Below are 25023 nucleotides of genomic sequence, written 5' to 3' on the forward strand. Positions count from 1 at the left end.
ATGGGAAAGTAGCAGGGAGAGGATGCAAAGGGCCAAATTTCCCCAATGACACCTGCAGGCACAACTGGCCACATATTTAACAGGACCCACCGTCTGGGGAACAGACTGGGTTGATTTAATCCTTTAGGGCCCGACAAGCCTCCAGATGCCAAGACACATGCTGTTCTCATATGGAAACCTGCCACCTACTCCCGTACCCCTATTCCTGATCCCTGTATCCCTGCTCACCATTTATACCACGTCTTGCACACTCGCATACATTCACAAAGTTCTCTGCGGCTGAGGTAGCGGAAGACAGACATCCAGACCTCCCGCTGCATCCAGCTTTCGTCTCCATCCTGAGCCCAACTGCCCCGGCCATTCAGCCTGGCTGCACCCCCCTCCTCTGCACTGTCATCTTCCTCCTCCTCCTCCTCCTCTTCCTCCTCCTCTCCCCCCAGCCCCTCCTCATCCCCACGCTGGGGGGTTCGGGCTGGGCAGTGCTGCACTAGCACACGGGGGGAATGGCGAAGGTTGGCAGAGGAGGCCGTGATGGCCTGCAGCTTGGGCACAATGGATGTCCCGTGGAGCTCTTTGGTGGGCCTCTGTAGCGTGACAGTGAGGTACGATCCCCGGATCTTGGCTTTCTCAACTTCAGACAGCTCCTTTTTGCCGCTGGGGTTGTTCTCCTTTTCCCGTACCATGGTGCGCTCTGTGGCCTGCAGCCGCAGCAACTGCCGCCGTTTGAAGCGCTCATCGCGGCTGGCACTGTGGTGGTCGCTGGGGCCGGCCCCAGGGGATGAACGAGTCACCACGCCCCGGGGGGAGGCCGGGTCGTGGATGAGCTGCAGCATGGAGGTGGGCGAGTGAGGTGGGGGCGTGAGGGGCTCGTCGCAGCTCCGCAGGGGCCGCAGGACTTTGGCTTGCACGGCTTCTTCGTCACTCTCTTCCATTTTCCGCTTCTGCAAAACAGGCCCCCAAACGCCACATCAGTGCCTCATTTCTTCGAAACCCTCTACACTTACAGGGTCAACCTCACTGTTGCTCTCAGAGGACTAGCGAGAAGGCAGGCCACTGCTTTTCTACGGGGAAAGGGATCTCTACCTGCTGCAGGGTGGTCATCTCCTCCGTCTGCAATCTAGACTCTGCCAGGATCAGCAACTGAGCTCACGTCTGTGCTGGAGAAAGCTGATTACAGAGCAAAACCCTCGAAATAGGTCACTTGGGAAATCTACCTGTGACAGAAAGGTCTGTGTCCAAGTACAGAGGAGTGGGATCCAAATTTGGGCTGCATGATTCCATAGCCTGCCCTATTCAGCTCTTGTCCCAATTTTTTGGTTATAATTCCCTGGGTAAAGAAATCCTTTAAAGAGGCCACAACTCTACCCCTATGCCATCTGACCATTTTAAACACCCAAGAGATGCTTCTGTTGGAAGAAAAGCAGCCTACATATATATTTGAACTAGGATGTTGATTGTGATAGCAGTAAACACTACTGACTTTTAGCTCTACCAGGGTCTAAGCTTGACCCTACCAGGCTGCTTCTTCCACTCAGTGCCTCACGCTGTCCCGGGAGACCAACCACAGGTGAGAGATTATGCTGAGAACGAGAAACTGCACTGCTCCCAGAGGAATCTCCTCAGGATGAAAATGAGGAATTCAAGTTTGGTGAAGCCAACATCTCACAAAAAAAGCACAACCTCACCCTCTGCCACTTGTGCTTACCGGTCACTTGTCCCTTCCTGAAGCCCACCTTGGCTATGCTGCAATGAAGCCTAACCAATGTGCTCCACTAGGTATCACAGCAGTAGTTCAGATTTCCTTTAAGGAGACATTTTGTGTCCCTATGCAACAATTCTGCTCCCTTTTCTCCTTATATTCTTAGATCACTATGGTTGGAAGAGAATGACCAACTTTTGGGTGCTGGCTTTTACAATGCATTAGAAGGTAATATTAAAGTATCTGCCAATCCATCTGCTATAGCAAGCGCCCACCACCACCACGCCCACCACCACCACCACCACCACCAGTGAAGACACATGTAAAAGCTATTACTAAAAGAACTTGCTGCTAGTATAAGAACTTGGAATAAGGAGAACTTTAGCACTAGTCAACTCCAGAAATCTTTGCCCTCAAAGATATTTAGACTGAAAATTCAATGACCTCAGTGCCTAAGTGGGAAGAAAGAGAAAGAAAACAAGGAAACGTGTCCCTACTCCTGCGCAGGGTACCTGGAATCATCCACCAGGGCATGGATGACTGACACGAAGCCAACGGCCTCCTCTGTATGTGCCCTTAACAGGTCTTGCCTTCCTGGCTGGAGTAACCAGCGTCTTTTTGGTCCTTTGACATTACTGGTGACCACTGGACCAGCAACAGTAGTAGCCTGGGGCCAAGGTCATGGCACTGATCCACTCCAGAGGAGGGACGGCCTCTGTAGGACACAATTGGGCACGAGGGCAGGGTTTTCTGCCACAAAGGTGAAGATGACAAAAATGTAAACCTGCCTAACTGGAAACTCCAGTATACCACCGTATTTACCAGCTGACTCGGGTCACTGCCTCCCCTCAAGTTTCATTCCTCATGAGCAGCCCAAGCTCACCTCATTTCCCTCCTCAAACAGCCCAGCTGTGGCTCCCCTTTTTCAAGGGCCCCAAAGTGTAAAAGAACCTCAGGAATTTGCAGACCCCCAAGACCCCCAACAATATTCAATAGTAAAAAAACCCACAAAATTTAAAACTCAAAAGAAATATAATTAACCAAAGGAAAAAAAAAGATAGCAAACAAAACAGAATAAAAAATAATCTTGCAAATAAAGATGCAAAGGCAAACGTTATCCTGAGCTTGATGCTTCCTTCCTTCTCACAGTGCAAGATTGGAGAAAGTTCCCTTACCTGGGTTTTCTCTGAGCTGTCCTCCTGGTAGCACTTTGGACACTCCCAGCAATTTGGCAATTCCTCGTTAAGCAAACCCTCTCCATCCATCTGTAGGCAGATAACGATGTTAAAAATCTGTCTCATTTAAAAAACAGACAAAACCCAACCTGTCTCTTAAGTTTCCTTTATCAAACAATAACACAGCCACATGGTTGGGAAGAGTTACCCACTCTTAAACACACTGGTCCACAGGGAAGAAAGATAGAGAACCATCTGGCCTCACTCCCAGACAGTGGGAAACTGGCCATCCTCACTCTTGGTTACCTGATCAAGTTTAGACTCCAAGAGAAGATTCCCAAGAGTCTGGGTCAATCTGGGGTCTCTTCCCCTGACACATACATTCTCCTGAGGGTCTCATGCCACTTTGTAAAACGAACTGGACACACAGAAACAGTGCCAGTGTGATCTTGACAGTGGGGCATAATGGTTAAGACTTAGTTATGGTTTGGGGTCTCTGTGACTCAACTGTTAAGTGAGGATAAATAACAATACCCATTTTACAGGGTAGTGGTAAGGATTAAATGAATTATGTACTATGTAAAATGTTTAGAAAAATGCCTGGCATGTAGTAAACACTTTGTATTAACCATTGTCATCATCATGAAGATAATACCTTATTTTATCAACTCTAAGATGCATATTTTCACGTTTGAATCTTCTGAAACTGGGCTGCTTCTCACAATTAACAGTGTCTTATAATCACTGTCAGCCAGGTGGCAGTCATGACATAGTTGACACCTTCAGGAAGACCAAGAAAGTACCAGCACCAATGCATTTTAGATTTAAAGAAAACTTAAAGAAGAAACAGGTCAGACCCAACTTCACAGGGCTGTCTTAAAGATTAGACAAGGGAGTATATGTAAAAGAGAGCTTCTTCACTCCGGCTGCACATTAGAATCACTCGGGGAGCTTTTGAACACGCCTGGGCCCAGAGTCCATGACAGAAGAGTTGACTCAACCTCTGAGGTTGAGGTCTGAACTTCCTTTTTTTTGAACCTTCTAACTACTTTTTTTTGGCTGTGCTGTGCGGCTTGCGGGATCTTAGTTAGTTCCCTGACCAGGGATTGAACCCAGACCCTCGGCAATGAAAGTACGGAGTCTTGACCACTGGACCACCAGGGAATTCCTGTTACTATTTTTTTTTTTTTAAAGCTCTCCGGGTGTGCACCGAGCCTGATACAGACTGAACACACATTAAATATTAGCTGACAGTATTACTCTCACCATCTTTCAGGAACTAATATCCAGAGATAAAATGAAGTATGTAACAGAGGCACTTAAAGGCATGAGGCATTCCAAAACAGACTAGGCTATGCCACGATGGCCTGGGGACTCCAAACATACCCACCAGAGGCCAGACTGTAAGCTCCATGAGGGTAGGAACCAGGACTATTTTGTGTACTGGTTTATCCTCAGGGTCTAGCACAGTGCCTGACATTGAATACAGACACTGAATCAAGAGCAGATGTTAGACCACTACATGACCCACAGCTGATGGCCCACAGTAGGGATGCTGCCAGCCTCTCATGACAGATGTTCCACTTTCCTCTGCTCCACTCAGTATCTTTAGACATTCTATAAGCGGAGACCTCATGGGCCCCTTAGGCCTCTCCTCACCTGGAGGCAGCCAGGATGAACAATCTCGTTGCAGACACAGCATTCCATGAGTTTCTTCTCAAAGTCCTGTGTCTCCTCATTTTGATCCACCTCTCCACAGAGGGAACACGTGACTGAGTGAGGCAGTCTGGGCTACAAGAGGACAAAGACAGAAACCAAGAAAAGAGCAGGCTTAGATCCTTATCATTTCGGCTTCCCTTTAACCAAAGATGGACGATTTGGTTCCTGTAATTCTCTAGTAAACACTTAGAGAGCACAGAGACTGGGTGGTGAGAAGAGAGGTTTTGGCAGGAAAAATGGCTAAGGAAGAAAATGGGGAGAGTCAACTAGCTGAGGACAAGAGACCAAAAGAGATCAGTTTATTTTCAGTTGGCCTGTCCTTGGCCTCTCAGGTCCTTCCTTTCTAATCCACTTAAAGAGGGGACAGACAGCAGTGATTTGCCCTTCAAGTGCTGGTCCCTCAGTTGAAAACTGGCTAAGGCTGAAAGATTAAATTCGATTATTTTAAATATTAGATACCTTCTTTCTAAACCTAGAGAAAAAAGGGACAAAATGAAGAAAGCCATAAAGAGAGCAAAACCTTGTCTTCCCAACTCTGAAGTCTACACTGTGTGTATTTCGGTCCCCTGGTACCACCCCCCCCTCCCCCATATTCTTTACCCAGCAGATCACTCACTGCCAAGCACTGCCGGAGAACACAGGACTGCTTCATGCGACCAGGGCCCCCAAACTTCTTCATGTCCCTGCAGTAGTGGCAGACACCACACTCTCCTTGCACACAGGCTTTGCATTTTCGACATCGCACTCGTCTCCGCCTGGCTCCTGACACTATGGGGGAGGCAGCAGCTGGCCTCACAGGTGTTAACCGTGGAGCTGGTTTCATAGTGTGAGGCTTTGTGATGGGGATGGTAGGAACCCGCACCTTTGGCCGGGTCGGGAATTTAAGCTAGAAAGAGAAAGCAGTGAGGTCAAACATATCAGGTAGTTTTAAGGACTGGAGGGGGTAGATCACTACACGGCTTGGCAAACTATGGCCAGAGGGCAAACCGCCCACTGCCTGTTTTTGTAAATAAAATTTTATTGGAACAAAACCATGTTCCGTTGTTTATGTTTTGTCCATGGGTGCTTTCAAGCACAGTGGCAGAACTGAGAAGCTGCAACAGACTGTATGGCCTGCAAAACCTAAAAAAATTATCTTTATTTATTATATTTATTACCTACACATTATCTTTATGGAAAAAGTTTGCTAATCCCTTCAGACTACTTCAGCCCCATCCCTCTCACTCTGCTGAGCTACCCTTCCCTGAAGCTTTCTATGTACCAAAGTCATTCCAGGGGCACTCTAATATTTCCTTATCCTGAATATTACTACTCAGAATACATTCCTGAAGAAGACAGTAAACTACTTGAGGGTGAGACAAGTCTTGTTCTTTATTATTCCAAATCCAAGCCTACAACCTGGTACACAGGAGACACTCCAATAATAGGTAAGGGCGGAATAAATCTCTAAGGTATATGTTTATAATTTTAGCACTTGTATTTTACCCTGCTGGTTATCTTTTCAAGAACAAGGACTATGTCTTCCACTTCTTTAATTTCCCACTGTGCCTTAAGTACTTTTCTGACACAGAACACTCAACAGCCAGGGCCAGATATGCTGTTCTGAGGCAGTCCCATGTGGCCATGCATGAGCCAAGTGGGATGACACTACTTAGGAAGGAGGAAGTCTTCTTCAAAGACATCTTTTAGATACACACCTTTATATTCTGCCTAAACGTTCCTGGAATGTGATGGCTCTGCAAGTTTTAGCTAGGGAACCAAAGAAGGGCCTAATTTATTTGCCAGACTCACGACCAGGATCAGAATGCTATCACTGACCTTGACAAAGGACAATATGGGAAAAAACTATACAGGACCTGACTGAAGAGGCATGAAAATTCATAACTGACAATTTACTAACTAATGGGTAACTGCTTTCCTCTCTTTTCAATTCAATACTGAAAAGTCCAAATTAAGGGGAAACTTGAGAGTGTGGTCTCACTCCAATATAGACATCTAGTCTTTTAAATGTATATGCAATTATTTTAACTAGTTTTACATCAGATGTATGAAAATAATTGAGTCACTGGGCCAGAAGGATAGGAACTGATCCATTCTTGGCATCTGAACCTGGAGGCAGGTCTCCTAGTTTGACAGTTCCGTTAAGAGAGTCACCTCCAAAGATAGCCAATTATCCTGACTTAAGAGGCAAAACAGAACTGAGTAATGATTTTCTGTCAGTTCACACTAATGCAACCAAAGCTGTCTGCCTCTAGTTGTTCTTTTTCTTCCAGGAACAGTAATGGTTAGCCAGCAAAATGTTTCAGCAGCCTGAAGAATAATTTCTTACCTTATCCCTTTTCGGCCACTGTACAATAGGGACTCCAGTGAGGGCTAACTTGGGATCACTGTTGGCAAGCTCCTCCAGCAAAATCTAAGGGTAAGACAGGAGAGAAGAGGGGAAAAAAGGACATAGTGAACAGAGAGCCAACCACTCCTAACAGCATCCAGACTTAGCCTCAGTCCCCCTAAGCACCAAGGTGAAGGGCAGGCTGGCAACTGTCTATATTTTCCCTTCATATAGAGAGAGACTCACTGCAAAAGAAATCGAAGATGGAAAAGAACTCAAACGAGTGCAGTACTATCAAGACTTCAAATTTACCTTTGCTTCCAACCCCATACTTGTGTACTTACTGTAACCACTTATGCTACCACTGTGACAAGTGTTGTCACACAGTTCTATATATGACAGTAAAACTTTACCTCATCCCATTACTCTTCTACACCAGTTAACGAGTATTATCATGTATTTAAATATTGCCTTCATTTCGCAGATGTTATCGGCGAAGTGGCAAAAAAAAAAGGATTGGCTAATACTGAATTAGTAATATGAACAGCAGGGTCTTAATGTCTTGATTCAACCCCGGGCTGTGTTCTTCTAAGGCTGATTACAGAAATCTCAATCTCAAATCTCTCTCTCTCTCTCTTACACACACACACAGACACACACACACGCACACACACACACGCACACACACACACACACACACACAGAGTTATTTGCCTTTATTCCCATAAAGGGGAGCAGGAACTACCTTAGGGGCAATAGTTCCCATGACTTTAGCCAATCTAGTTTGAATGACTTCAGGTACAATTCTACAGTAAGAAACTGCCACTCAAGTGAGTCACACTAGTTGAGTGTTATTTTGAAACAAATCTTTTACGTTTTAGACAGAAATTTCTGAGTCCCAAACCTTCTAGCAGAACGAAATCCCTCCTCATCTGACCTCATGAGCCCTAAAGCAATGGCAACTGCAAAAAAACACAAATCCAGAAGACAAGTTACACAATTTCTTTCTGGTTGCTTTAGGTGTATACAGGATATTAACTGTTTCAGGGAAAAGTAAACTTTGATCCTGGACAGGCCAGCATGCCTGGGCCATTTTTAATAATAATTCTCCTAACCCTGTGGGGTCTGTGCCTAGAGACCAGGACTTTTTGAAGCATGAGGCATTTCTCTACCAAGTTTTTTCATCCTTAACCTAAGGATCATGCTCCAAATCCAGAGTTGGGACTCAGAAAGACCCTTTAACTCATACCCATGAAGCTCCTCCACGATGATCCCCTTTGCCAAAGCTCCAGATGCCTCTCACACTCCCCCAAACTGATTTCATTTGCAGACGTTTTATTTACTTCGAGTTGCTATGGCACCCTATTCTGGAGCCTCCTCTTAGCACCACACTGCGTGGGGGTGAAGAGGCGGGGTGCAGTGCCACGTGGGACTAGGCTCTGGTACGGGCTCCTAATCTCCCCAGGGTGAAAAATTCAGGTCCATTCAAAATGTGTGCTAGGGAGTGCATGGCTCCCCTCCCCCACTTCGCACTGCCGAGGAGTAGGACTCTGCCCATTTCCTCTGCCTGCGAGCACTGAGCTGTCCACAAACAGGGACTTTCCACTTTCAGCAAAACAGACTACACAGAAAGATCCGCAATTGTTTAAGAGTAGAAAAGGAACCTAATTATTCACCAAAAGCAGTCCACCTGCAGGACTTCTGTGGGGGACAGGCAAGGGTAGGTGGAGAAACTGTGTCTGTGTTGGGGTGCGGGGCGGGTGGAGGGGGGCAGCTGTTCACACATACACGACTCAGTTACTAGGGTCTGTGTGGGTGTGGAGGGAAATGCAGATTTCCTTCCAAGCCTTATTTCACCGGGGCCATACGACCAAGCACGACCAAGCACGTCCTGCCTTCATCAAAAAAGGCAGACTCCAGCTGAGGCCCTTCAAGAAACCATATAAAGAAGCCACCACCCTTCACCAGAGGGGGTTTGGGACAGGGAGCGGGGGTGGAGTGCGGAAAGGCTGACGCCTATCTAGGCTCCTGGCATTCGAGAGAATGTTCAAGCACAAGCCCACACCCGACACAGCCCAGGAAGGGGAAGAGAACCGCGGGCGCCTGAGTAGAGAAGGGGAAAAGATTCCCAAAAGCCAAACGACCCAATTTGAAAGCACATCCCACCAGAAGGGGAACAAGTGCAGTGACGGCACAACCAACACCTAAGCATTGTCCCGGACTCGCTCGGCAGGCAGTTCTTCTGCCTCTTCACCAAGACAAAGTCCCTACAGTTACATACACCCCGAACCAGAAAGGGTTTGCCGCCCGCCTGCCTGACCTTGCGTTTCTCGTCGCTCTGGAGCTGCCGAGGCTCTTGGTTGAAGTTTCCCCAGCGTCTTTGTTTTGCTTTCTGTATTGGAAGTTGTGCTGAAGGACTTAGGTTTTCTGCCTCTAGGAAAAATCCCAATTTACTTGAAAATTCTGAAATCTCCCAGAGCAGCTAAGGCAGGACAGTCGGGCTAACCCCTTCAGGTTACCCAGAGGGAGCGGCGTGCAGTGCTCTAAGCTCCTTCTCGAACCCTTCAGCTCAGCCGCGGCTTCCTGTGACTGCGAACAATGCTGCTGCGTCACCCACATGCAGCTCCCAGAAATGCTTTGCAACGGAAGATGGCAGGAGGGGAGCCGAGCTCTAGTGAGCAAGCCAGCAGAGGGCCCAGCGTCCTGCGGCAGAGTCAGGAGGGGGTGTGCTGGGCAGGCGCTCTCTGCCCGGCGATTGGAGGAGAGCCCGCCGGGGAGGTGAGCCGGCCACGCCCCGCCTTCTCCCTCCCACCGTCACCGCAAGAGGAGAACCCAGGGCCGGCCCCCAGGGCTCTCGCTGGCTGACTTCGGAAGGCGCCAGCAAAGGCAAGGCTTTAACCCATTCCAAGTCTGGTCCCGCGTTTGTCCTTGCCTCGGTCCACACCCTTCCCCCCAGGGTCACCTCTTATGGTCACAGCCGGTGCTCTCACTGGCTGCACACACCGATCTCTCCCCACTCTCAGGCAGACAGCGAGTCGCCCAAAGTTCAGCCTCTGCAGCTGAGCCAGGCCCCAGAGCTGAGCTCCTCTGGAGTTACCTTCACTCCCTGAACAACCGGCCTGCTTCACCTGCCCCTCCCCCAGCCCAGAATCCATAACCAGCACACGTTCCCAGAAAAACTTCAGAATGACACATTTCAACCAATACTGAGGTATTCAATACAATACGTCTGTTTAATATCAGCTACTTCCACAACAGATCCCGGCCTCTGCTCACCACCCGGGGAGCCTCCCACAGTGAGAGAACCGCCTGGGCAGCTCTGCTGGCAGTTCCCTCGTGACCAAGTCAGACCAGCTGAGGCGCAATCTCAGGTCAAGGAGCTTTACTCTCCTACCTCTCCTACCTCGGAACCAGGCACAGGGAACCAGGGGGAAGTGCAGCTGCCAACTCCACACCTGCCAGTCTCCTGGGACCCTGCCCCTTGGACTACCCCGCCCTCAGGGCACCAGCACTCCTGCACATCTCCTCTGCCTATGCCAGTTGTCTGTTCTGCCTGCCTCTTTCTTGATATTCCCTGGATGAAGCAGCCAGCCTCACATCCTGTCAGACACCTTCATGCCACTTCTGACGGCCACTCGAGTGACACGTGTCACCCACTCTCCACGCACCGATCCACGGTCAGGGTTAAGCTCAGACAGAATGAGCACTCTCAGGCTACAGTGTCCCATATATTGGGGCCAGATTTATGTAATTTTTAGACTCTAATAAATGTAACTTGGCTTTTTTGGAAATGACAGAAGCTGCTTTGAAATAAACATCTCAGGCCACTGAGAACCTAGCTCTTAACCACTGGAAACATGCTTATTTATTCTCGCTTATTCCAGGACAGTTGTTTCAGTGAGTTTCTGGTGCAGGCAATGGCCTAATAGGCTCTCTGGGGCCTGGGCCTTTGGATGCCGGGCTCTGCATATTTTAATTTTTACAGTAGTTTACCAAGGAAAAGGAGGGACTTTCGTGCTCTTCTGTGGAGCTCTTCCTGGAAATGTTTGAATGGTCACTCTAATCCTAAACCTCATTTGCACTTTATCTTAAGACTCAGAGACCCTGTGTAATTTAGTCTTAATCACTGGACTGCCTGGGAAGTCCCTAGCCTATTATGTTAGAAAAACCTTCCTTAACAGGTGTGAGAGGTCTTCTTGGAAAATGCTTGTTTTGGTCTTAGTGTTATCTAACCTAGAGGGATGATGAAGTATGCACAAATACTTGACAAACAAGTTACTCCAAAACAAAACAAAACACAAGTTCAAGTTGTAGCAAGCAGAAATTCTAAAGGCCACCGGAAAAGGACAAAAACTAGACAGGAAACTCACTCCAGGTAAGTTTTCAAATCACACATTAAACAAGACCTAATTTTTTTCTCTTATTAATTCAGAATAAAAGAGCAACAAAGATGAGAATAAGAATATAACATTATATAATACAGGAATATAATGAAAATATTTTTAAATAATTGTATCTATTTTAACCTAACCTATATGCCTTGGAGCTGAGTTATTTAAAACTTTTTAGTCAGTAAGAGTATGTGAATTATTACAAATATCTTGTCAGTAAAAATTGCAAATGAAGTTTTATTTATACAAGTTCTTTTTTTCCCTCCTCATCTGGCTTAATGGACTAAGTTCTAATTACACTGGGTCCTCTATCAGCTCTTCTCTTTATTAGTGTCAGAATCACTCCCAAAGTGTCAGATGAGGGAAATTTCTGATTAGTGTTTCTGTATTTATTCACAACCATAACTCTCTGCTTCAGTCCCATCATACTCCTGGGATGGAGCTTAGTGTAAATTTTTACATCACAGTTACAAAATAAAATGTTAGAATCTTAGATCAGAGCAGCAGTAGCCAATTGTACCACAAAGAAAAAATTTCAAATTTATAAATTGAGAGCTTTCATCATTTAGATAATGTTGTAGTAATCAATCTGTATCATCTAACAGGAAAGTTTATTAACTGGTAAATTAAAAAGACTGGCACCTCCTTCCCTTAGAACAGAATCGACCACCCGCCCCTCAGTGTCATGCCCAGCACCTGTAAACCTAGAAGGCACTTACTTTCTTAGCCCACTTAAAATGCCTGCTCCACCACTGGACTGTAAGCCCCCTGAGGGTTTGGTCCACAGTATGGTCGCGTATTTATACCAACTCTAAGCCTGGTTCCTGGCAGAGAGTAGGCAGGCATTATTCACATTAGTGGAATAAGTGAATTTCATAGATCTGTAACAGTTAATTTTTTTCTGTAATAATGATACTGTTTATTAAGTACTTTACTAACATTATCATTAATTTTCACAACATCCCCACTGAGGTAGATGTTATTTTACAGAGGAGAAAACATGCTTTTATAGATCTAGTATCCTGCCCAAAAGTCACATGTTTGCCAAGCTTATCAAAAGGTTTTAGAGAAAATAGGAAAGTAGAAAAATATTCAGTAACACTGAAATTGTTTCATTAAGTGAGCTGGGCAGCCAAATGTATTGATATATTAAAAGCTTCTTTATATAATACACACACACACACACACACACACACACACATACATTAAGAGCTCCTTTATTACCAAAATAAACACAAACAGAACAGTAAAGTCTTATTAAAACTTCAGTCTTCCAGCTGACTCCCACCATCTTGCTATGACGCACTGTCAGCAGTTGATATGCCCCCCTCCAACCCCGCTGTAATGCACATACAAACAAACACACTTTTTCTTACATTAATGGGATTGCACTATACATACTGCTCCAGGTCCTGCCTCTTTAGTCAACATTTCTCAAGGACATGGCCTCTCAATTTTAGATTAGGAGCCAAGGTTACTCACACCCCTCCCAAATAGGACTTTACACATGCTCATTACTTTCCCCTGAACTCTGCCAATAAATCAAAACTTTTTAATGCCTCATTTTTCATCTAATTCCCTTCAAACTCTATACTCCATGATCTTTCTTCAACACTGCAGAACATTTTAGAATCTTCAAAGCCCTTTTACCACATCAGTAAAATTGACTTTTCTCTCAGGGAATAGGTAATTATGGATGTCTTGAGATATCCACCAATTTTCCTCTCATCTCTTCTCCTAGTTATTTGTGAGAGTCATATAGGCTACAACAAGAAACAATCCCTCTCTCTGCAGGAAGGGTAAACTCTGGGCTTGCTTTTGTCCTTTGCTGCAGTGTAGCCTTCTGTGCTACCACAGCACCAAGTTCTCTAGCACTGCAGTCTCCAGCTGTGGCAGTGATTCGGCACCCACCCAATCCAATGCTTTTTCCTTTTTGGTGATGCTTAGATTCTCGAAGTACTTAAGCCATAAACTCAGTGTTATCTAAAGCTCAGATTAAATATAACTGGTCAAATGTAGGAATAATCCGTTTGATCTTAAGTGAAATTACCTGCAGAACTGGGTTCTAAATCTTTTGTCTTCTGTTATCAGCTACATGTTGACTATGGTATTGGGTAAACAAGAGAAGGGAGAATTCAAACACTGTCGGTCTATGCAGTCATCCTACTGGGCCACTCATTCCTCATGCTCTGGTCTCTATGCCACTCTGTCTTAGTGAGCAATGGCAGCCAGATTCTCCACGATTCCTGATAAACAGGAAGCTCTCTCTAGACACTTTTCACAGTGTTAAGAGTTCTCTTTAGATGGTTCTTCTTAACTCATTCCCTTTCTTGCTGCCTCCTTTTACTCTGCTTAATATTTGACACAAATCTTTCTACATTTTCCCCTACCACTCTGCCTCTGCAAATATCCTTATTTAACTACATTAGTTAAGGGAGTTTGTGTATTTCTATCATGACATTTGACCTGTACAACTGGTTAGTGAATTATAATATGACTTCCTACAACTGGATTCAATGAAATCAAATCCATCTATAGACATCCTTTAGGATTAAAAAGATATTTTTCTTTTTCATGAATTAGAAATACAGATTCCCCAGGCCACAAGAACATTAGTGAGAGATAAACTTACAAATCTTTCTTCTTAGGGTTCCTAAAGGCAATTATACACGTTAATAAGTCGCCAAAGTCACGGTTTAATGTTTCCTATATGCATCCATGATGGAATAGCTACATGAAAAAAGAAACTTCTGGGGAGTTCCCTGGTGGCCTAGTGGTTAGGATTCTAGGCTTCCACTGCCGTGACTTGGGGTCAATCATTGGTCAGGGAACTGAGATCGTGAAAGCCGCGCGGTGCAGCCAAAAAAAGGAGAACCTTCTGTAGAAAAAAAGATGATGTTACACTCAAACTCTCAGGAAAACATAATTATACACGTCCCATCACAATGGAAAAGAAAAAATGTAAGTGCCCTTTGTTCACTCAGGGGTGGGAAGTGAGTTTGGGAACTGGTTTGTGAGTCTGGAAAAGTAGGCTAAGTTTGTTTTGCTGCACATTAATCATGACAGATATAGGACCACACCCACCTGGAACTTTGTTATTTCCTCCCATAAATACAAGCCACAATGATAACCACCTGCCTTGTCTAGAACAGCTGTATAAAACCAAACTATAAAACCAACTGTCTAGCTTCTATCACTATGGAGAGGACCAACCTCACTAGGGTACCACCCCTTTTAGTCTCTTAAAGTTTTTACCACTTCACAGATGCATAAACAGTAAGATATAATTAAAATGTCAATCGAAGAAAGAAAACATTAAAAAAATTAAAAGTCTAGGTCCTGTCCCAGTCTTTGGAATTCTTTCCTGAGGTATCTGGCAGAAGGTAGGGAGCACCTCAGCTGGTTGGTTAGTGGTGGCCAAGGGAAAACTTGAATCAGGAATCAGGAATGGAAAAGATGTACTATGAGATATTTTGCCCATCTTCCTTGAGGTCACTAAAATTATTCCTTATAAATTTTTCTGTGGCTTAAAACAATCTATATGACAGGTCTGAAAAATAACACTTACTACAAATGGTGAACTAACTTTCTAATACACATACCCATGCCCTGCATCCAAGACATAATTCCAAACAGTGACTTAAAGACTTTTTGGTGTTCATATTAATGGTTACTTTTGTGTGTGTGTGTGTGTGTGTGTGTGGCCGTGCCGGGTGGCATGTGGGATCTTAGTTCTCTGACCAGGGATCTAACCCATGTCCCCCTGCAGTGGCAGCGCAGAGTCTTAACCACTAGACCACCAGGGAAGTTCCCAATGTTTATGTATAAGGAAAGATTTAATAGAACTCTCTCCAGTTCAGACAGCTCAAATCTGGATTCCTTAAAAATAAGCTCATTTCTTTGAGACCAATATATGAGGGCTGGGCTGGGCTTTGAAGATTACTAATGCTTGGAGACTTATTGAGAAAGAAGAAAAATATACAACAAGAAGAAACTTGAAATAGCAATAGGATGAATTATGTTTAAAATGACACTCTTCTCAAAAGTTGCCCCAATGTATTTAAGTCTTAATACTAGATAAATTTGAAGCTAAATATGTTAAACATGCTCAACATAACCCAACATTTCAATTTCTTTCCTCTAAATCTGCTTGGGGTAAGACTGCTAGAGATTGTTATTGGCCACTTTTGCTCTGAAATAGGCCTCTTTATCTTAGTGTAACTTAAGTTCAAAGTAACATTTCTTAATACAAACATTTTCTCGGGCTCTTCCTTTTTTTAGGGTCAGCCTGAAATCAGCATTTTTAGGACTAGATTTAAGTCCTAACTGAACGTACAAATGTTAGTATTTTCATAACAGGGACCTAACCTCATTCTAGGAATTGAAACACTGTACAGTCCAAACACACACACACACACACACACACACACACACACACACACACACACTTAACTTCTTTCTCGCTGAACCAAGATTACCCAAAACTCCCAAATTTTCTCTCAGAATCCAGAAACTGAATGCCCTAGCCAGATCAATAGCTGTCATGCAAAATAACCAACCCCTTACCTTTACATCAGCAATGAGAGCATCCTCGTCTTCTATCCCTGTAGGGACACATTTCTTGTGCAGTGGCAGAGACTCCAATTTATCTACAAGGCAACGAAGGCCTTCAAGCTCAAAATGGGTCAGATGCACCTGTCGGTCCTTTCTGGGGCTACACTGGGGATCCCATACTTGGCCATTGTGGGAGCCCCGGCTAGAGTCAGAGGATGAGTCCCCAGACAAAGTTTTCTTCAGACTTGGAAGACTTCGGCAGGTTTTGCCCAGTCCATCATAATCCAGGTTAACCCCATTGGCTACAGGGCTAGTGAGGACAGAACGCCTGCTGCTCAAGCGCCGGGGTTCTCGATCTACTGCTTCCTCATCCCCATTTCCAGACTCCAACCCATTTAACTCCAAATCTGCCAGTATGAAGAGAAAATGCAGTAAGAACATGACACATGGCCATGTGATCAACAGAGAAATAGGTAGTATGGGAGGGGCCTTGAGGTTATAAATGACAAAGCTGTCACATTTTAAAAATGGTCTTCCCTATTCCAACCCATTTGTCCACTGTTGAAAACCATTTACAGGTAAAAACAGGATCCTGAGCTAGCAGGACAACTGAGGTAACAGTCAACTGGATTTTTAAAAGATTGGGAAGGGTGCAGTCTTTAAACTGTGTGCTAGAAGTAAGTTACCTATGAAAATAGTTGTAAATTAGTTTCAAGTTCAAACTTAATTTGGGTATTATGGGATTTCATTATCTTTTAAAAAATTAGTATGAAGCACATATATTTAAAAAGTAGTTTTGTTCAAAGTTTTCACCATAAAATTAAGCTTTGGAATTGAAATCTTAGCAACATGGCTAATAAAACAAAGTGAATATTTTTTAAAATAAAGATTTTGATAATCAAAACAAAGTGAAAATAAAAGTTTTAATGAAAGAAGAATTTTAAAATGTTAACTGATCTTTTATTATGAAAGTAACACATGTTGACTATTAATAATTTAGAAAATACAGGAAGGTGCAAAGAAGTAAATAAGTCTTCCCATATCTCTCCACCCTTGGATAACAACTCAGTGTGATGTATCTTCTTTCCATCTTTTCCTATACATATGTGTATGACTATGACTCGATGTATTTTTTTTGTAAACCTTATAATTTAATTAATTAATTAATTAATTAATTTTTGGCTGCGTTGGATCTTCATCGCTGCGCACGGGCTTTTCTCTAGTTGTGGCGAGCGGGGGCTGCTCTTCGTTGCGGTGCGTGGGCATCTCATTACAGTGGCTTCTCTTGTTGCAGAGCACGGCTCTAGGGGCGCAGGCTTCAGTAGTTGTGGCACATGGGCTCAGTAGTTGTGGCTCGTGGGCTCTAGAGCGCAGTCTCAGTAGTTGTGGCACACGGGCTTAGTTGCTCTGTGGCATGTGGGATCTTCCCGGACCAGGGCTCGAACCTGTGTCCCCTGCATTGGCAGGCGGATTCTTAACCACTGTGCCACTAGGGAAGCCCGACTTGATGTATTTTTAAACAAAATTAGGATCATGCTGTATGTACAATTCTGTATCTTGCTTTCATGTATTGGTGAGCATGTTTCAGAAATGCTAAGGCAAAAAGTATGTTGCTTGGATTGAAGACTCTCCATTAAATATATGACCACAGGATACTACAGTGTTGGCTCCTCTTTATTTTTAAGGCATGGAATAGCCTAAAAATGTATAACTGAAACTATCTTGACATCCAATAAAATATTTCTCTTGATAGAAGTTGGGGAAACATTAAAGCACAAAGGTTAAGAAAATACATTTTAGAATCTTACCAACATGGTTTAAGCTGTAGCTTTCCCACTTATTAACTCTTAGATCACAAACAAGTTTTTTAATCTCCTTGAACCTTAATGCCCCCATTTGTAAAATATGCATAATAATACCTACACCTCACAGCTAATAATAATAACTTAATGTATATAAGCTGCTTAGTTTGGTGCCTGGAATATAGTAAGAGTAATTATGATGATATGATCCTAGTTTTTATTGTGCCAAAGACCATTCTTTACAGAATAAAACATTTTAGACAACTGATTACTCTTCTCTTTTTTTTGGCTGCGCTGTGTGGCTTGCGGGATCTTAGTTCTCCCACCAGGGACTGAACCTGGGCCATGGCAGTGAACGTGCGGAGTCCTAACCACTGGACCACCAGGGAATTTCCAACTGATTACTTTCGTGAGGAGCTAAGTACTAACAACTCAGACAAAGATGAGATCCAGAATATTTCATTTAGCCCTAGTAATTCATATCTGGATAGGAGGATCAGCTGTAACCAGTGTTCAACTTCAGTGAATGGATTTGGTACTTCTAAGTAGATAAGTAAAAAAGACAAACTATAAAAACAGAACTACTAGACTTCCCTGGTGGCGCAGTAGTTAAGAATCTGCCTGCCAATGCAGGGGACACGGGTTCGAGCCCTGGTCTGGGAAGATCCCACATGCTGCGGGGCAACTAAGGCTGTGTGCCACAACTACTGAGACTGCGCTCTAGAGCCTGGAAGCCACAACTACTGAGCCCATGTGCCACAACTACTGAAGCCTGAGTGCCTAGAACCCATGCTCCGCAACAAGAGAAGCCACCGCAATGAGAAGCCCATGCACCGCAACGAAGAGTAGCCCCTGCTCGCCTCAACCAGATAAAGCCCGCAATGCAGCAATGAAGACCCCACGCAGCCATAAATAAGTTAATTAATTAATTAATTAAAAACAAAACAAAACTACTGAGCAACAGCCTACGGAATAGTCCCAGTCTCACCCTCAGTCCTGCAGAGTATCTTGAAAGTTCATGTAGGTGGAACACTTACCCATGCTAAGGGACTCTTTCTGAAATTCCTTAGTTAGGTGGGAACGGTTGGTTATGCAGTACACATAGCGCTCCAACACGTACCAACACATTTCATAGTAGAATGGATAGCGGAACTTATTTGGAACCTACACAGGAAAAAAATGATGAAAAAATCAAGCTGATAACAATTTTCAAGGAAAGAGAGAAACAAACAATCACTGCAATAATTAGCCCAGGAAAAACACTCTGTAAGTAACCTGCAAACCTAAGTTGTCATGTGGAGCAAGAACTTAAGTGGATCTGTCAACTTAGAAAATGTTGGTCTTGGGAAATAATCACTAAAGATAAAAGGTACTTGGAAAGACCATTTAGAACTATCAAGAAGCTGTCTTGTTGAGTGGGAAAGCATCAAAAACAAGTTTCAAGACAGAGAGTAAAATGTTAGTAAGACACAATATACTTAATTGAGAAAATTGTTTTAGGGTTCTTAGGATACAAAGGCATACCAACCACTCTTGCCTTTACTGTGGTTTTACCCTGAACCAGAAGGCCATGAAACACAGAATATAATAGGAAATCAGGACATGAGATAAAGTTATATGTTTTTATTATGTCCTTACATATATGAAAGTATGATTAGAGATGCATTCTCAAGGTATATCTAGTCTAGGACATGAGACTGAGTACTTGCCCCACTATTAACTCTCAGCTTGCCCGTCTCATACATTGTAGTCTACCAAAATGGTATGTCCACAAATCAGGTTACTACTCCATGTGGCCTAATCAGTTGCTATCTTTAGTCTTCTGTCCAATTCTCCCCAAAAGTAGCATGAAATTATTCCAGCTGAATTATAATAAAAATAAGTGCCCTTTAGATCTACCATAGTCAAGGAAATGGCAAATCAGCATGGATCAACGAGTGAGAAAGATCAACCATGGGGACTATCCTAAATACAGGCATAACTCATTTTATTGTGCTTTTGCTTAACTGAGTTTTACAAATTGAAGGTTTGTAGCAACCCTGCACTGTCAAATGACGGTTAGCATTTTTTTAGCAATAAAGTATACTTTAATTAAGGTATCTACTTTTTTTTTTAAGACATAACGCTACTGTACACTAACAGACTACATGTAATGTAAACATAACTTTTATATGCACTGGAAAACCAAAAAAATTCATGTGACTCAGTTTACTGCAATATTCGCTTTATCGCGTGGTCTGGAACCAAATCTGCCATATCTCTGAGGTATGCCTGTATATTCTGCCCGTCTTCTTTCAGAGGGGCCATCTCTCAAAAGGATAAGGCAAACAATACTTTTAGGATTGTTTTGAATATGTAATTCCTGAAAATGTTCCCACCTCCTTTCAAAGCTCCATGTCAGGTAGTCTTCCCCAGTCAAGGAGACCCAGATGGGAGTCCCTTTTCAAAACCCTTCACTATGTCACAGGGCATCACTGTGGAATGAGGAGATCACTTTCCTCATTGCAAGGCAATGCAGGTACTTTTCATTAGCTTTAAAACGCAGAGGCTTCAGGCTCCGAATCTCGGTCTCTTATTGCCACTACATCTTTAACAACTAGAAGAGGTTTATCCACCCTTATTTGAAAATCAAATTAATTTACTTCTGGTACAGTAGGAGGGAACACAAGAATTAATAGATACTTGATCCCCCCCAAATTAAACATAATATACTGGACTTCTCTGCTCGTCTTTTAAGTTTTATTAACACTTTTCTGAAAGGTCTTTATTAAAAGTTCAGGACAACCCAAAATTCTAAAACCTCTGGGACTCTGTTGAGAGCGGAGTAATACTGACAGAAAATAAATAAATAAATAAAATATAAAATGGGCATTAAACTTTTGATTTTTCACTTGGAACTCAAGAGACTGTACTAATAATAGCCAAGACATCACACACCCAAACTGTGCCATTACATTTTACCTATGCTGCTAGACACCACAGAGCACAGCAGTTTCTAAGACTGGGTTAGAATGTTTTTGGAAGAAAAAATTTTAATACTCATTATAAAATTACTGAACCTTTAAGAGCTATCAATAGAATAATTACTAACAATCAAGTTCAAATAGTCTATTTCTACACTGGCATGGCAAAAGTAGCCAAAACATTGTCTTAAATTTACAACACTGTATATTTCTTCCCTAAAGCATTCTCTACACATTCTCTTTTAAGTTAAATTCTATAAGTTTATAGCAGTTTGTAACATAATAAACATATGTCAGGTTGATATTGGCAATGTGAAAGCTTGGTGGAGAAAGTAAAAAAAAAAAAAAAAAAAGGCTCTGTGTGTACATATGTAGAGGACCCAATGAAATGTTATAGAAACACGGAAGGGTTCCTATTTGGAATGAAAGAATTAAGCCGTTCTTAGGAAAAATGGAATAATATAGCAGTTAGATACTGAAATTTGACATTTTCTGATAAACAAAGTCCAGGAAAATTAGATAAATCAACATCAGTTATTAACAGTTTAACCGTCTGAAGGAAATTTTTCATGCAGAGATAAAGGTGATCTTTTTACCTATGCCATTGAATATACATTCTCCCTTTCTTCCCTCAAACTGAGCAAACAATTAAGCTATGGGTATAATAGCTATTTTTAGCCAAAAAAGGGAATGCTTTTTAAAAACATTTTCAGATTGAATCTTACAGCAGTGTAGGTGGTATTACCTCTTAGAATGATTTTGAGTTAAATAAGAGTATTTTACTATGAAATTATGTAATTTTTCTCTTTTGAAACATTTTAACTACTTTTACTGTTACTATAACTTAAAACTTACTAAACTATTTACTGTTTTCTGTAGTTTCATTACTTTTAACAAACAAGCAGAAGTTCAATTCTATAAAATTTATTTAAAAAGCACTGCATCCTCTCAATTCTAACAGGGCAATCCCTATAACTCCAACAATACCAATCTTATATCTTACGTATAATAGCTCCAACCAGAATAAATGTTTCAAAATAGGCACCAAAATGGTTAACTGATCATGTTCACAGTAAATTGGTCAGTGACTACTCCTTCTAAAAGTTGTGAATTCTTCATTAATTGTTATTTTTTGATTTTTGATTTTGAAAACTTTCAAATCCACCAAAAAGTTTAAAGAGCAGTACCACTAAGACTTCCACAGCGTCTCCAAGATTCACCAGTTGTTAACATATCACATTCTCAATGGCTGGGGTTGGGGTGGGAAGAAAACCTAACTAAGAGAGGGTTTTGTGACATGAGAAACTTATATGAAAGCAAATTTCAGTGTCCATAAATAAAATGTTATTTTATTTGAGCCATCCTCACTTATTTAAGTATTTCATTCTACAAGGCAGAGTTAAGTGCTTGTGACAGATACTGTATGGCCCACAAAGCCTAAAATATTTACTATCTGATCCTTTACAAAAAAAGTTTGCCAATTCTTGCCTTAAGGTATCCAATGCATGTAACTTTTCCCCTATATATCCAGAATGGTTTATCAGCTATGTAACATCCTATGGAAAACTGACAAAACAAGACACACAAATCATTTTCTATAGGGCTTCATTCTCTCACACAACCCCAGTTGAGAAAGGCAGTATACACATTTGTAAAGTATAACAGTTTGAGTGTTACATAGTAAGCAGAGTAAAGAAAGATATAAGAAACCTCTTCAAATCCAATTATTACATAGAGTTACTTACCCGTGTCCGATCTTCAATGTTGTATATTTTTAACTGCATAGGGATATTGAAGCTATGCAAAAAATTGCCTCCAAACACTAATGTGTCTGTAGGAGTATACACAGCATGAATCCAGCCTAGAAGAAAGGGAATGGAGGGCAGTGGCTGTAAGCACACGTTGTAACATGGCTCTCTCAGAGCATTAGTACAAGACTTCTGGATCACACTTTTTACTCTAATTCTGCCTCTTCACGGCTGGTCAAGTTACTTAATCTCTTGCAGCCCCAATATCCTCTATAAAATCAGGATAAATTATACTTTATATGTGTGGTTGGTAAGCACTGAATGAGAAAGTACATGTAAAGTGTTTACAACAAACTTTCAATAAATGGTGCTTGCATTTTTTGGAGCACCTAATATTAACCAGGCTTAGTACAAGAGAATTTACATGTATTGTCATTTACTCCTCACAACAAAATGAGACAGGGATTTAAATATTTGACCAAAGTAGTATTAGCAGGTAAATTCATAGTCAGTCATACAGGTTTGTGACTCCAAAATCTATGCTCCCTCTAAGTACTTATTTGGGAACTTAGTTACCTGATAAAAACTATTACTGATTTAGTACTCTAGCCTTCACAGCTATCCCTTAGCAGAGTAGGTAGCTCTTAATAGGGGGCTGTTTATCACCTGCAAAACAGGTCTTATCCCTAGGATTCTGAAGAGCTAGGGCTAATGTGGGGCTCAAACATGTAGATCTGAAAAGCCGCCACTGGCAATTCTGATACATACTCTTAGTGGAAAATCACAGACTTTAAAAAAGAAGATAAATTCTTGTCATCTACTCAGTAATGACAAGAAAGAACACGCCATTGTTTTCTGCCCACTCCAGCATCATAACCATTCTTGGTGTTGGTGGTAATCTATCAATTTATTTTTCTTTAAGAAAAGAAAGTGGCTAGAGTAGACAACCCACTTTTTTGCATCTTGCTTACCTGAGGGAATGACGAAGGTATAGCCCTGCTTGAGCTCAATGCGCTGGCAATCTGACACCCGGTCACCCAGAAAGATGTCTCCCTGTTTCCCTGACAGCAGCCAATTCTCGTACAGCTCCAGGTTGTGGGCTGTAGGGGGGATGAGCCAGAAGACCTGTGAGTTAAAAAACTTCAGTCTGTTAACAGCCATTGACATGACCCAGTCGTCTCCCTCAACTGATAAACAGGTACAAACTTAAGACCAACAGGTAGAAGAGAAACAAGCAATCCTCCCAGCCTACAGAACTTGACCATTTGGGAAATTCTAGAGGCCTCAAGGAAGTGAACCTTTTTTGTCCTCCACTTGATCAAACAGCATTAGGGCTTCCCTGGGGTTTGATTGTAGAACCCGGAACCTATACAGGACTCAGAGAGAAGGAGGGCATTTAGCTTGTCACCTAGGCAGTCCCTTATTTGCCCCTGGCTGGCTGGTCTAAATGGTCCTAAGAAGCACAGTTAGTTAGGTACAGTACCTTCAAAACACAGGCCTGAGTTGCTTTATTCCAAGATAGTAACCAAGACTGAAAGGACAGAACTTAAGATACCACTTAAATGGATCCAAAATAAACAAAATGACTCTGGATTTGGAGGTACAGCTGTTCTAGATTTGGCCCTCACATTTTAAAAGCATCATCTGTTTTCATTCCAGTTCTACTTTTCTCTCACAAATGCTTTCACTTCTTACAAGAAAAAAGGGTAACGGTAAGAGTGCAATACTATAAACCTCTGATATTAATTCTACATTTCCATTCTTACACAGCATTCAGAAGCACTCTGAGAAGCTGGAACAAAGGTCTTTATGAATGAGGATAATCTTTCAAAATCTATTTATATCCTCTGACAGGACTTAAAGGCTTCCTATGGCTACATTTCAGACCAATGCCTCTATATAGGGAAAAGAGGTTTGGATCCCAATTTGCTGATTTCATTGTGAATCTACCCATAATTTGTGTTTCCTTCTACTACTTTATTATACTTTCATGTAGAGAAATTATCTTGTCCTCCTAAAACCAGTTCCTAGCCTTCCTTTGGAGAATTCTGTTTTGGGAATCTAGAAACAGGACCATTGAGGTTTACTAAGTAGTGATGCCAATACTGGTAAAATGAGAATGAACTAGATGAATAGTAATTCCTACTGGACTCTAGCCAAGGAGGTCAACTTAATCTACAATTCTCTCCAGATACGAGTGGGGACAATCCCCTAGTAGACTCGTTTCCAGGGTATATGAAGCATGCATGAACTGAAGGAAACTCATATAACCAGCTTCAGATTCCAACCCCCATCACAACTATGACCGTACCTTTCCCCCTTGATGGATGTGATACCAAACAGAGGTACCACCAAAGTCCACATGGAAGTCAGTATAGCAGCCTCGAACACTCATCAGACAGTACCTGAGCCAAAAAAAGCAGTAGCATTAGTGCACTGACAAGAAAAAGAGGACTTTTCCCACCACAATGCCACACTCTCCCCTTGTGTACTCCACTCCCTCTATTTTCCACCTAATAAACTCCCAGTCGGTGAGAGGAATGCAATCTCAAGCTATCATATTATCAGAAGATACTTTTGTTTTTATGTCATCATGGGCTATGGTTCTCTTACATACACTCTTCCCTTTGGAACTAAAGTCTA

At 42.6% G+C, this 25023-nt stretch overlaps 1 protein-coding gene across 1 annotated transcript in view; it reads right to left on the minus strand.

Moving 5' to 3' along the window:
- Positions 1-25023, minus strand: part of KDM2A (lysine demethylase 2A) — a 102944-nt gene that overhangs the window by 4436 nt on the left and 73485 nt on the right. The window contains exons 8-17 of the mRNA XM_030833400.3: positions 24692-24785; positions 23352-23505; positions 22378-22493; positions 18707-18833; positions 15880-16274; positions 6923-7006; positions 5210-5479; positions 4534-4665; positions 2875-2964; positions 229-941 (exon numbers count right to left, since the gene is read on the minus strand). Of these exons, the coding sequence (XP_030689260.1) occupies positions 229-941; positions 2875-2964; positions 4534-4665; positions 5210-5479; positions 6923-7006; positions 15880-16274; positions 18707-18833; positions 22378-22493; positions 23352-23505; positions 24692-24785 (2175 nt within the window). The remainder of the gene's footprint in view (positions 1-228; positions 942-2874; positions 2965-4533; positions 4666-5209; positions 5480-6922; positions 7007-15879; positions 16275-18706; positions 18834-22377; positions 22494-23351; positions 23506-24691; positions 24786-25023) is intronic.

This window comes from Globicephala melas, chromosome 8 (genome assembly GCF_963455315.2).
Source record: "Globicephala melas chromosome 8, mGloMel1.2, whole genome shotgun sequence".
Lineage (NCBI taxonomy): Eukaryota > Metazoa > Chordata > Mammalia > Artiodactyla > Delphinidae > Globicephala > Globicephala melas.